The following is a 14,380-nucleotide window of genomic DNA, read 5'->3' on the forward strand; positions in this document are numbered from 1 at the left end:
CCCATATTTCTGCTTTAATGGGTACAGCTGGTGTTATAGGACTCACAATGTGAAGGTCTCTTACAGAATAGCCCAGCATAGTAAATATGGGACTGTGTGGCAAGTAAGTAAGGATAATGAATCATTATAGGGAAATTGCCCTATCATTTAAATGTGAAACACACCCATAACAAGCTCATTAATGTGACTAAGGTAGACCTCTGACCAATATAGAGCAAAACAACACATTTATTCAATGACATGCTGTAGTGTGTTTGTTAGTTGACTGTTTGTACCAAACCATAAAAAAATAATAAACAGAAAGCAGATAGGCAAGAATATTTTACAGCATTTGTTTAGAAATTGCTGCAACACTAGTTAACAAAATGTAAAAAAAAAATAACAGTACACGTCTACAGCTAGCAGTGGTCAAAGTATTTTCTTCCTGTCCTCATATGGTGTACTGAACTTTACATGTTTACCTGTTAAGAACTTTGCTCTAACAGCAAACACATTGTGGTTGTGTAGTTACAGGAAGTCCCAAATCACCCACCTATGGAAACATCATATACTGTGTGTTAGGAGATTGACCGGCAATGTGAATCCCCTCTGACACACTGAGCAATATAGATCAACCTTTGAAATACAGCAAGGGACTGTGATCGGATAGGAACGTGTACAGTAGATGCATGGACAACTTATCTATCCTTTTACGTACATGGAGTGCTCAGATACAAAGACGCTTAGCTATTAAAGATATAATATCTGAGGAGTTCTGGAGACAGTGGCAATATTCAATATTCAATAGACACATTGAATTCATTCTTTTTTAATATGTGTAATATTTTTTGTAGTTCAAGTTCAAATAAATGAATTTCACAAAAAAAAACATATAAAAAATGAAAGAAAACAAAGGACTTTGTATTAGGCTACCCACCTTCCATCGCCTTATATAATACTGTAGAAGCAGCACAGACCAGATTTGTCTAAGTGACCTATGTCATTTTATGTATACTATTGCTGTGGAAGACAGTAGGGGGAACGAGAGAAGTCACAAAAGTATTTTGTTTTTTAAAGTAGTGGTCTTCTGCTCATGACCTAATGTTCCCAAAGTATGCACTTAAAACAGAAATGGAGAGAACTAGTTTAAAATAAATCCTTAATTTTTTTTTAAATGAACGTGGGACTTTGTGAGGAATGTTAACATAACAGAACTCCTGGTTGGTGATTTAGAAAGTAGTGGAACGTCATGCCCCTTAGTACCATCCCAACTGAACCACTGAGGCCAAATGCAGGAGGCGAATTAGATCATATTGAAATGGTCTTTTTAAGTGATGACTACTGTATTGAAATAAATATAATCACAATACAGGCATACCCCGCATTAACGTACGCAATGGGACCGGAGCATGTATTTAAAGCGAAAATGTACTTAAAGTGAAGCACTCCCTTTTTTCCCACTTATGGATGCATTTACTGTACTGCAATCATCATATGCGTGCATAACGGATGTAAATAACGCATGTGTAAAAGGCTCTATAGCCTCCCCGCTTGCGCACAGCTTCGGTACAGGTAGGGAGCCGGTATTGCTGTTCAGGACGTGCTGACAGGCGCATGCGTGAGCTGCCGTTTGCCTGTTGGGTGATATGTCCTTACTCGCGAGTGTACTTAAAGTGAGTGTCCTTAAACCGGGGAATGCCTGTACTAGCTAAAGCAAAGGCTTAGCAGTCATTGAAGAACAACAATATAGAGACATAAGTATCAAGACAAAAATAAGCACAATAGTATCTTGAAACTTAATAACTTGTCTGATACATATAAATGTAACACTTTAACCTGTGGACATGCAGATGTAGACAGGAGAGACCATAACAGTATGAAACTGAATCATTTTGTAGTAAATGATTTAGATCCCATTCTACATTCATCCCAAAAGGTGATAAAGTGTTTGAAGAGTGGATCGAGAATATCTCACGTCTATTAACATGTTTAATCCTGTCTACCCCTCGAATAGGGGCTGTTATAAAATCAATAGCTGAAAAACGAAAATTAGTCAGGTTATGCCTTGACGTTGGCTGCAGGCTTATAAAGCTATGGCCAAAGCCAATGAAATAACCCTTATTCATGAGATCACTATTTTATTTTAGCCTAATTGGTAGGAGCGCAGGAATCGTTCTTTTTGTTTATGTATATAATAATACAATACATTTGTTAATAAAAAAATCTTGTGAATGCAATGTGGATACATCACGTTTCTTTTTCCTACCCGGTGGTCACTGACTCACAGGTTGAGATGGGTCTGATTCCTGACATGGGGGTGGACCTATATTATTATTTATTTTATTTATTTATAAAATATTTTACCAGGAAGTAATACATTGAGAGTTACCTCTCGTTTTCAAGTATGTCCTGGGCACAGAGTTAAGACAAATAATACATGGTTACAAGTACAGTTACATAAATGAACAGGGTATACATTATATACAAGACATTGCATGCACAGTTAAAGAAAATATATATTATGGGCGTATGAAAGAGTTACAGACCAGATTAAAATGTGAGACAGCCTTAGATTTGAAAGAACTTAGACTGGTGGTGGCTGTGAGAGTCTCCGGTAAATTGTTCCAGTTTTGGGGTGCACGGTAAGTGAAGGAGGAGCGGCCGGATACTTTGTTGAGCCTTGGGACCATGAACAGTCTTTTGGAGTCTGATCTCAGGTGATAGGAAGGTTACATGATAGTACATATTACCTAACGATGTGTGATGCCTTACCATATTCAGTCTATCATAGAAGTACACTCATTGACATGTGAAGTGTGCATATTGTAGTATTATGTATTGATTATTGATATATATTTATACTAGCATGTACTAATATGTAACAGTGCAATTTAATGGACAAGGGCACATGGATTTGAATGGAAAAAAAATGAATTTAGTGTGCCATAAACAACAACGTTTCGGCCTGTTGGCATTTCTCAAGTAAAGTGGCTTCAGGCCGAATCGTTGTTGTTTATGGCAGCGGTGCGCAAACTGGGGGGCGCTAGATTTTCTGGGGGAAGCACGACAGTTATAGAGGTCCTGCGCTCTCCCCCCAGGCATTTAAATGAAATGCCGGGGGACCACGCGAGGCCTCTATAATAAACTTCCCTTCCAGCGAAGCGTCGTCCTGGTAACCCGGCGTCAAATGACGGCACGGGGTCACGTGACATCACATTACCATGGCGACGTGACATCACATGACCCCGTGCATCATTTGAAGCTGAGGTCGAGAGGGGGGGGCGGTGCGAGGCGCCGAGGAGAACAGGCAGGGGTGCGCACGGGGGAAAATGAGCGCCCCCTGGTTTATGGCACAATAAATTCTTTTTTTTTTAATTTAAATCCATGTGCCCTTGTCCATTACATTGCATTGGATATTCTGGACGAAACACAGGTGTTCCCTAGGACTAAAGGCACACCGGTAAATGCATCAATTCTTTATGTGAAAAATTAGGTATGCAGCAAGAATCCCCACATTCTCTAATATGTAACAGAACATGTTTACAACAGTACTATTTAATAACAGTGTCAGTCATAGTAAACATATTCTATCTTTATTTTTTGTTGTTTCTGCACTCCAATTTCATGTGTCGCATACTGTATGGGACATTTATGTTATGGTTAAAGTATGAGACTGTTTAATAACAGTGTGTGTAAACATGAGAGATATTACATAATAGTTGCTTACCTGGTGGAGAGCGACTGACAGGTCTAATAGTCAGAGATTGTTCACGCCAGGATGGACCTGCAAGAAGGTGACAGACATTTAATTCATTAGAGGCTCACATTTGAATGGTATGTGTGACGATGCTGCATATTGCCACACACACGTACTGTACAGCAATATAAACAAATTATTTCAATTCCTCATATCATTAAGATGTAATTACCTGGCTCTTCCCTTGGCATTGTCCTGCCAAAAGTATACAATGATTCCTCGGAGCATGAATGGCTGCAGAGCAGTTTCATAGGCAGTATATGTTGTGCTCAGAGCTCGGCCTCCCCTCGTTTCTCTGGCATGCCTATTTTCCAATTACATTTTCTCCTTTCATTTGCATTTTATTTCTTTTTTTTACAGTTAGCCACGGTATGTGCCACTGTGCGCACGCTGTTCGCAGCATCACAAATCATTTTCCATGTTGTATTTTTAACGGCCATTGATGGGTAGGCTTGCGTCCTACCGAAAATTAGGTGGTATCATGGTACAGTATTATTAATCAGGACAAGATTTTCCTCATCGGAAAAAGTGCTGCTACGTTGCCCTATCTGGTCAGCAGCTTCACGTTGGGAAGCCGGGAACATTGCTTCCCATGGGCCTTGATGCTGTGCCCTGTCTCCCTCACTGTGCCTCTCTTCTCTCCACACCTCCACACCTCCACACCTCCCCACCTGGCCTCCTACCCTGGCTTCTTCCTACGCTCCACTGACTACTAGCCCTTCCATTAGGAAGCGACAATCTGATTATTACCAGAGTCAAGGGAGTAGCAGATTAGGGTCTTCCAAATTTATTACTACATTTAATCAACCATATACATTTATTCAGAAGATTCTGAATAAGCAATGGAATGTTCTTCTGTGTGATCCTCACCTTGGGTCCACATTGCCAAAGAGGGCATCTGCTATTTTATAAAAAAAAAAGCTAAAAGTATCAAAGGAGGATTAGGAAATGTAGGGTTTCTCTCAGTTCATTAATAAATATTAATTTAATTTAGCATAATTTGTCATATGTTTTTATTGTTATGGTCATTGTTCCCACTGTGGTTTTTAATTTTTTTATTTTATTTACTTATATTTACTAATTGAACAGAATGCAATAAATACGCCATTTTCCCTCTGCTTGACCCGGGCCTAAATGTATTGAAACTTGGCATGTTTGGAGTCTTCAGAATATTCGCGCTCACTCAGAGATCTGTCTCAGTCTCTCCCCCTCTCAGGTCCCTCTTTTGACTTCCCATTACATTCTTTGTCACCTACAACAGGAGTGGCCAACTCACGTTCTCAAGCCTCCCCCCAACAGATCAGGTTTTCAGAATATCCCAGCCTCAGCACAGGGGGCTCCATCAGAGGCTCAGTCTGAGCCTCTGATGGAGCCCCCTGTGCTGAAGCAGGGACTGATTGAGCCACCTGTGCTGAAGCAGGTATATCCTGAAAACCTGACCTGCTCAGGGGGGGGGGGGGGCGGCAGCTTGAGGGCTGGAGCTCTGCACCCCTGACCTACAAAATTATTCTCTTTTCCTTCAAGGCTTTTCACCCCTCTGCCCATCGTTAAATCTCTGTCCTCATATCTCCTCTGTTCATCTCACTGTCGCAAGTGTCTCAACGGCTTTGTCCTGCCTGAAATCTTTCTCCCACACTTCCCTCTATCTCTCAAACCCTCTTCCTCGCACTATCTGTCAAGCATTCTCCCTGTCCATCTTCAAGATCCACCTGTTACTCTTCAGTGTGTATGGCGCCTGTATTTGAGCTTCTTAATCTGGAGTTGAGCAAGAGAGATTAACGCCATCTCAGACCTGGCGGGTACAGGTGACTGCTCCATTATATCGATGCAAACTTTGACACATCTAGTTATAATACGGTTTCAAAGAACCTGCTCCCCTAACTGCCCCAAGGCCACCCCCAAGTTGCTAACTGATGCAAAGAAACTTGCTACCTTGATGCAACAGTGACGCACGGCCAAAGTGGTGCAATTTGCTTCTTCGTGGAGCAATGCTTTAAATTTGCTCCAATTGCGACTCTATACTTATCATCCTATATACTTGCTTGAATAGCGTGGATAATGTCAGTTATGCAATTATAATATTGCAGAAGATGACTATCGTTAATGTAACACAGTTAGGAAAACCTGTGAAAAAATGGTATGACAAAGTGTTGATTATGGAATTAAGTATTTTGTAATTTATCTGATGAATTTGTGTGCATAGGATTTTTATGCCATTTGTTAATAAGTCTGATAAATGAGAAATATTTCAAATGTGGTCTTTTTCATGTTGTCTGTTTTTATATATTTTGCATTTTGCCATTTATTCACTTTGCACTTGTAGTGGATGATATATTATGACGGGCTTGTCAACTGTAGCATTAGGGTATTAAGGCCAAGAGTGCCTTCCCTCCATAGTGACTCTGTAAAGAAATGCTGTATACATGGGAAAAATCCCCGTTCGCTATTCATGTACTGTACGGTATGAATTGGTTTCATTCATTCTGCAAAGCAACAATGTGCATTCTGAGTGGAGGAGTCTGATTAGTTATGCCACAGCCTGATACTTTCTTTTGTTCTTTAGGAAGTTCTGCTGTTAACTTGCGTATTGCTGTCGAATTTGCGCAAGAAGAATGGAATACCATAATGCAGATGACCTGGTGGTAATTTGGCATCACTGTTACTTTTATGTCTGAAGCACTTATTCCCATGATCTGTTATTTATTTGATTACCACATGTATTACGACTGTGAAGCACTATGTACATTAATGGCGCTATATAAATAAAGACATACAATACAATACAATCACCTGTAAATCCAGTCCAGGTTTTTTTTGCCTATGCAATTTTGATACATGTCCATTAATGTATTTTCATATATTTTATTCAAAGTTCTAGTAATGTTATTGGTCCTGGGGAAGTGTAAATTGATTGCAGGTTGTGATACCTTTAAGCATACCAACTTGACACTTATTTCTAGTTTAATATATTTGAAGTAGACATGTAAGGCTTATAAAGCTATGTACTCTATAATCTCATGTAGGGAGAACTCCCAAGTTGGTCCATAAAAATAATAGCATAACCCCCAATGAATCTATTTCCATTTTTTTCCGATGCATCCAAGCAGCTATACTTCATTGTTGTGGTCTCAGGTTGCTAATACTTAACTGGAATTAAACTACTAAATTCTGGGTGCTAGGTCATCGAAGCTGTGCAACCTTCACATAATATTATATTGCATGAAGGAATCAAGATCACCACCCAGGTAAAATTGTTGTACAAGTTCTTTAAACTTTAAAGCAGAGATCCGATATCTCTGCTTGTAACATTTTCCATGACCTGGGAATACAGCGAGGGAACTCCCCTCCCCCCACCCCTAGTTTCCAGAACCCACATAAATAACACAATAAATAACACATAAATAACACACAAATTATGAGAAGACGACAAGGTACAAGGCAGCGGCTCCTTACTTAACCATTTATTCATTGGTAAGTGCTACCCCTGCCAGAGCGCTCGTTCAAAGGGTGAAAAGTCGAACGTCCTTGAGCCGATGACCCGTGATACCCAAGCCAAGCCCACGTGACCCGGCCATTGATGCGAGTGGGTGGGGCTCATTTAAACGTGAGTCCCGGGAGCCCACTCGCATCATTGGCCGGGTCATGTCCCAGCCACACTGGGCTTCACCAAGTATGGAGCCCCTTCTGGCAAGGATAAGCACACTTAACACCCAACTGCGCCGCGACAGAGGCAACAAACATCTCAACACATTGACCCCATACGGGTAACAACAAACGTGGACTTATTTCCCCTCCTTCAAGGCACTTCAGTCCTTATTCTCATGTTTCTTATTTGCTTTATTTTTTTCAAAACTTCAAACGGTAACAACCAAATCATTAACAATATACGCAAAAAAGGGAGTGGTCGGGGGGGGGGGGGGGGGGAACGGCTGGCAGGGTGCGGACTGACAACACACCCTGCAAGCCGAACTATAGTACCTAACCTGCCTCGCCCCATCCCACGCCCTGATCCCTCACCTGAAGGTGGAGGGGGAGAGAGGCCAGGGAGCCTGCGTGAAGGTGAGAGGGGAGCCTGACCCCCCGGTCATTGTGCCCTTCGTTAAGCGCTCAAGGCAGTTATCTTTTGGTTATGGTTGATCAGGTTAGCAAAGACATGAGGCCGAGCAGTGGAGAAAACACGTTTAAATGGTAAAGTTTGTGTTTCATGCCTGAGTCGTTTCACTTTTCTTTATAAATCCAAAATATTTTGCTCTGTGGGATTAGCCCACCTTATCATTTCCAAGGCTCTCTTGAAATTGGCATCACTAATGCTGATGCAATGGCCACTGTGAACCAAGTGGATCTGCCCTTAAAGGGTCTCTCAGTGAGTAGGAAAGTTTATTTTGACTCTACAGTATGTTGCAAATAAGGGAGCGATTGTTTAAAGAAGCAGTCCAAGCTGCCGTATCCCTCCCCCACCCTCCGCCTTTAATATGTGCATCAATACAATCCACACAGTGATAAGTAATTAGCTAAGTTGCCGATCGCTCCGTTCTCCTGTGATCGATTGGCAAAGATTTGGCTCTGGGTTTCACTAAATTACTGCAGAGGAGTATTGACTCACTATCTGTGACTTTGTAAATGGTTGCCATAGAAACAAAAAATGCTTGTTACATTATAATACATTCAAAATGTCATTCAGAGTTGTTTAAAAAATGCTACAAGTATTTTCTCATAGTACAGAACTGATTTATTTAAAAAACCACACATGTAGGATATTGCTAGGACTGCAGCTTTAATAGTAGGGATTTTGTGATTAGTTGCAATGCTCAATTGCTTCCCTCTCACCTCTCCATGAGATGTAAGATGACCATTTATGTCACAGATATAACACTAATAGATGCCTGTCCCTAGACATTTCATTCGCATTTATATATTTGTTGATATCAATTGCAAAAAAAGAACAATTGAATCCAATATGCTTGAATGTATCGGTAGCGTTGTTTAATGCTGACCTCACTACTGTTCACAGACTTTCAAAACGCCCACTTGTCTCAATGACCCTGTCTTTCCCAAGCCCATGCCACAATTCACACTCTGACAGATCTTTCTTTGCATTCTTTGTTAGTATGCATTTCCTATCCAGAGTAACTCTGTGTTCTAAGGAGCACATTTTATCTCCAATGTTTAACAATGAACATACAGTATGTCTTTTTTCAACCTCATCTACTAGTTATCTAGGTAACTGTGTAATGATACTGTGCACTTTTAAGATACTGTTCCAAGTAGTCTATCCAATATACTTTGAATGAATAGCTTTTACTTTCTCTCCGGCTTTCTCAAAGCATACTGTGTTATGAAAATCCTGCAGTCATTTTCTATTTGAAACAAATGTTGTGAGTCCTCATAAAAATGATAAAACAGTAAACAAAGAATCCCCAATGCACATCCTATACAAATTATTTGGATAATTGTTATATTTTGTTCCCCTAAGTATGAGTATGTTTAACATGTGAAGCCCATAGGATGTACTGTAGGACCCGCTGATAGGGTTTACCATGATGTGGTTTCAAGCTTAACATGTTTCAAGCCAAAAGATTGAACTAACTGACCCATATTTATGAGAAGAAAACATACAAATGAACACTTCTTTGTATATTATTGTATATTTGTATACTATTGTATATTTGAGGTCACTTTCCCAGTAATACTCCAGTTGGTACTATTAAGTATATAAATATAAAATATTGTCGGTTTTTGAAGTCGCTAAGATTGTGTATTTGTTGTTGTTTAAATTATGCCTGAATATCTCTCCTTACATCAAACAGTACTTATATGTTAAATAAATGAATAATACAATGTGTAAAGAAGCAATTCATGCAATATCGTACGCAGATGGTTTTTTTCCCCAATAAATCAGTTCAGTATTAGATAATACTTACTACATTTTTTTAATTCAACTCTTAATGCAATTTTTAATGAGTTTTAATATACTGAGCATCCTTTGATTTCTATAGCAGGTTTAGCTCACCTCCCCAACAAGGCAAGATGTTTGTAACACTTTCCTGTTTGTGATAATTTGTTGCCAATATTCCCAGCAGTTTGAGCTGCAAACTATAACAATAGATAATGTTATCTTAGTAGTATGACAATACATTGTAGTTGCTGAGTTACACTGACTGAAGGATTGATTGAAACTGAAAGGCGGCCGTTTAGTTAACCCCACAGAAGCAGGATCTTTGCTGATTGATCACGGGAGAACCAATCGATCGGCAGCTTAGGAAATTAGTTTTAAATAAAGGTAATCAAAGGATGCATATATTTAAAGGATTTTTTTTTAACGTGCCGCTTTCATTGCGTCTCTAAAGGGTGAAAGAAGTAGCCAACCCTTCTGCATTTCAAACCAAGTGGTAATAATGGTGCAGAATTATCCTCTATCACAGGGGAGCGCAAACTTTTTGTGCTGCGCCCCCCTGTCTCTCTGCCCCCGGCTCTCGCGCCCCCCTGCCTTCCTTCAGGCGCGTCAGATGACGCTGCGTGTGCGTGTGACGTCAGGTCACATGGTGCCGCGGCGTTTATTGACGCCGCGTTGCCATGGCGACGCAACACAGACGGCTGAATCCCGGTAAGTAAACAGTTGCCGGGGCCTCACGCGATCCCCCGGCATTTAATTTAAATGCCTGGGGGAAGAGCGCGGGGCCTCTGCAACAGCCCGCGCCCCCCCAGCACAATCTCCCGCCCCCCCTGGGGGTCGCGCCCCCCACTTTGCGCACCGCTGCTCTATCACATGCACATTTAAGATGCTGTTCCAAATAGCCTATCAAGGAAAACATGCTTTTGTATTAATTTCTTTTACTTTATCCCCCCTTTTTCACCACATACTTCATTGCAAAATCCTGCAGTCATTTCCCATTTTGAAAAACAGAATTCAGAAACAGTTTTTATGAGTCCTCATAAAAACGGTCTCTATTTTGATTTTCTAAAACTTGTCTGTGATGTTGCAGAACTACTGTACACTTACATAACCTTTAATTAATTAAAAAAACACTACATCTGCTATGAAAATAGACTGATTTGCATGTAAAATCTTATAAGTCCAGGAGCTGGATTCCTACTGAAAGTCACGTCCTTCACTACAAAAAAATATTAATTAATTTCCAAAATATTTTAGTAGGAAATATATATTGAGACATACAGTTAGGTCCAGAAATAATTGGACACTGACACAATTTTCATAATTTTGACTCTGTACGCCATCACAATGGATTTGAAATGAAACAACAGAGATGCAATAGAAGTGCAGACTTTCAGCTTTAATTCAAGGGATTGAACAAAAATATTGTATGAAACGTTTAGGAATTGTAACCATTTTCATACACTGTCCCCTTATTTCAGGGGCTCAAATGTAATTGGACAAATGAACACAATCATAAATAAAATGTTCAATTTTAATACTTTGTCGAGAATCCTTTGCAGGCAATGACTGCTTGAACTCTGGAACGCATGGACATTACCATTTGCTGGGTTTCCTCCTTTGTGATGCTTTGCCAGGCCTTTACTGCAGCTGGTTTCAGTTGTTGTGTGTTCGTGGGGCTTTCTGCCTTAAGTTTTGTCTTCAGCAAGTGAAGTGCATGCTCGATCGGGTTGAGATCAGGTGATTAACTCGACCATTGCAGAATATTCCACTTCTTTGCCTTAAAAAACTCCTGGGTTGCTTTCGCATTATGTTTTGGGTCATTGTCCATCTGTAAAGTGAAGCGCCGTCCAATCAACTTCGCTGAATTTGGCTGAATCTGAGCAGACAATATATCCCTATACACTTCAGAATTCATCCGGCTGCTTCTGTCTTCTGTCACATCATCAATAAACACTAGTGACCCAGTGCCATTGTAAGCCATGCATGCCCATGCCATCACACTGCCTCCACCGTGTTTTACAGATGATGTGGTAGGCTTCGGATCATGAGCCGTTCCAAGCCTTCTCCATAATTTTTTCTTCCCATCATTCTGGTACAGGTTGATCTTAAGTTTCATCTGTCCAAAGAATGCTGTTCCAGAACTAGGCTGGCTTTTTTTTTTAGATATTGTTTGGCAAAGTCTAATCTGGCCTTTCTATTCTTGAGGCTTATGAATGGTTTGCACCTTGTGGTGAAACCTCTGTATTTGCTCTCGTGAAGTCTTCTCTTTATGGTATACTTGGATAATGATATGCCTACCTCCTGGAGAGTGTCCTTCACTTGGCTGGATGTTGTGAAGGGGTTTTTCTTTACCATGGAAAGGATCCTACGATCATCCACCACTGTTGTCTTCCGTGGACGTCCAGGCCTTTTTGTGTTGCAGAGCTCACCAGTGCGTTCTTTTTTTCTCATGTAACCTATCTTCCCCCCACCCCCCCCGGTCGCAGATCGGACCCCGAGGGTGTAATGAGCTACATGTGTACTGGTGGTGCATACCTGCTGGTAACAGGAGGGCCTGAGTCTCCCGCGGTGGTATGGGGACAACAGGGACAGGCTTCTGGAGTACATGCCTTCATCTTTTAGTGGTGCAGCGCCTCCATCTATGGCGAGCCCTATCAGGGTAGGGTGAAATCCTCCCAGAGAAACCCCTCCAAGGGGTGAGAGATTTCAGTCTCAGTCTCTTTGTAAAAGTAGCAAGTCTCTTTATTAGCACAACAGCTCACAGCAGCAATAGCAGATCATGTACAGTGATCTCTTCCTCCTCCTTCTCCTCCAGACTGTACCCCCTCGCACTGCTCCCTGCCTCCACCCCAAGGTACAGACACTCAGGGTGGGGCTAGCTCTTCCCTCACCCCCTAGGCAGGGTGAGGGGCAATGGTCCACCAAAGTTATAACAACTCTACTCAGTCTGGCCTGAGCTCCTCCAACTGTAATGCATCTCTCCCTCCAGGAACACACTCGTCTCTGAGCCCAGGACAGAACTCGACTCCTACTGTCTCTGACAGGAACAGGCAACTAAATTGAGACAGCTCTGCCCATCATGATGTCAGCAAAACCCTCCCCTGTGTCTCCTGCCTTAGACACAGAGTCAGGGGGCCTACCTCCACCACTCAGGGCAGGGCTTGAAGTGGGGGAAACCCATGATAACTACTGGCAGCCTGCCTTTAGCAGGACTTACACCTGTAGGAGGAAAGACATATAGCCAAATTTCTTACCAGGGCTACACTCAGAATGTACCAAACTGTTGATTTGGCCCCTCCTAATGTTCCTGCTATCTCTCTGATGGATTTTCTTTTTTTGCAGCCTAAGGATGCCCTGTTTCACTTGCATTGAGAGCTCCTTTGACCGCATGTTGTGGGTTCACAGCAACAGCTTCCAAGTGCAAATGCTACACCTGGAATCAACTCTAGACCTGTTACCTGCTTAATTGATGATGAAATAACGAAGGAATAGCCCACACCTCTCCATGAAACAGCTTTTGAGTCAATTGTCCAATTACTTTTGGTCCCTTGAAAAAGAGGGCGCTACATATTAAAGAGATGTAATTCCTAAACCCTTCATCCATTTTGGATGTGAATACCCTCAAATTAAAGCGGATAGACTGCACTTTAAGCCCATATTCATTATTTAACTGTAACTTGAATATATTTTGGTACATAGCCGAAATAACAAAACTTGTATCAGTGTCCAATTATTTCCGGACCTAATCTTATTTCTAAGTACGTTCTCGGGATATAAAGCACAGAAACCGAACAAAAGAAAAAAAATCACTAATTGCAAACATGTTTCAGGTGCATTAGTGCAGAGGTCCTGAATCGTCTGACATTGTCATGAATTTTAAGGATATTTACCATAATACTTTACATACATGTTTAGATACATTCTTCCAATCTGTTCCTTTGTTCTCTATAGTCTGCGGTAAACTTATTGACCCTCTATGCAGTAAATAATGACAATTCACATTGTGAACATAACAATGTGCCTAAATAAAAATAGCCCAAGACCATGGTCAATAATGACCCAGATGTTGAGGACTCTTTGTCCAAGTAATACCCTGCTCTGAAGGGATTGTTAGCAGTGCCCCTAATCATTGAAGCTCAACATAAAGTGGTGTTATAGGGCAGGGAGTCGCCAAGGTGTTTCAAGGTCATAGGGAAGCATCGGTTATGTGGCAGGGATGCTGGGGAAGCACATAGATGTAGTTCAGTTATAGGCAGGTGGGGGTGGGGAAGCACAAATAAGTGGGCTTGGGCCATAAACTGTCTTCCAGCAGAAGTCTTGTGGAAAAGTACTGTTTAGTAAATATCTGAGCTTAATTCTCTAACCAGTACTAGAGAACATGGGACAAGGAGTTTATTTATTTATTATCTTTTATTTGTATGGTTGACAACATATTCCGTAGCGCTGTACAATGTGAGAAAGGCATAGATGACATAGAAAAATAATACAAAAAAGTAAGTTGACACAATATCAGACAACAGGAAGAGAAGGCCCCTGCCCTGAAGATCTTACAATCTAAAAAAGAAAAAGGGGGAGGGAAGGTGAGGAATAGTGAGGGGAGAGGGGGGTTGCTCATCATGGGTGATAGTTCAGAATCCAACGGACCACAGAAACATCAGCCAAATGGCGTCAAATGGCAAATGTTCTGTGGAAGCTCTTTGGCTGCTCCCAATCCTGCTACCTTGTGCATGACCATGGTGTGTTAAGGA

At 41.2% G+C, this 14,380-nt stretch overlaps 1 protein-coding gene across 1 annotated transcript in view; it reads right to left on the minus strand.

Annotated features, from left to right (window-relative positions):
* The window catches only part of LOC142488143 (uncharacterized), a 55,451-nt gene extending 51,524 nt beyond the window's left edge, over positions 1 to 3,927 (minus strand). Inside the window, exons 1-2 of the mRNA XM_075588515.1 lie at positions 3,909 to 3,927; positions 3,707 to 3,763 (exon numbers count right to left, since the gene is read on the minus strand). Coding sequence (XP_075444630.1) covers positions 3,707 to 3,763; positions 3,909 to 3,927 — 76 coding nt within the window. The remainder of the gene's footprint in view (positions 1 to 3,706; positions 3,764 to 3,908) is intronic.
* Positions 3,928 to 14,380: the final 10,453 nt, after the last annotated feature.

Source organism: Ascaphus truei, chromosome 2, assembly GCF_040206685.1.
Source record: "Ascaphus truei isolate aAscTru1 chromosome 2, aAscTru1.hap1, whole genome shotgun sequence".
Classification (NCBI taxonomy): Eukaryota; Metazoa; Chordata; class Amphibia; order Anura; family Ascaphidae; genus Ascaphus; species Ascaphus truei.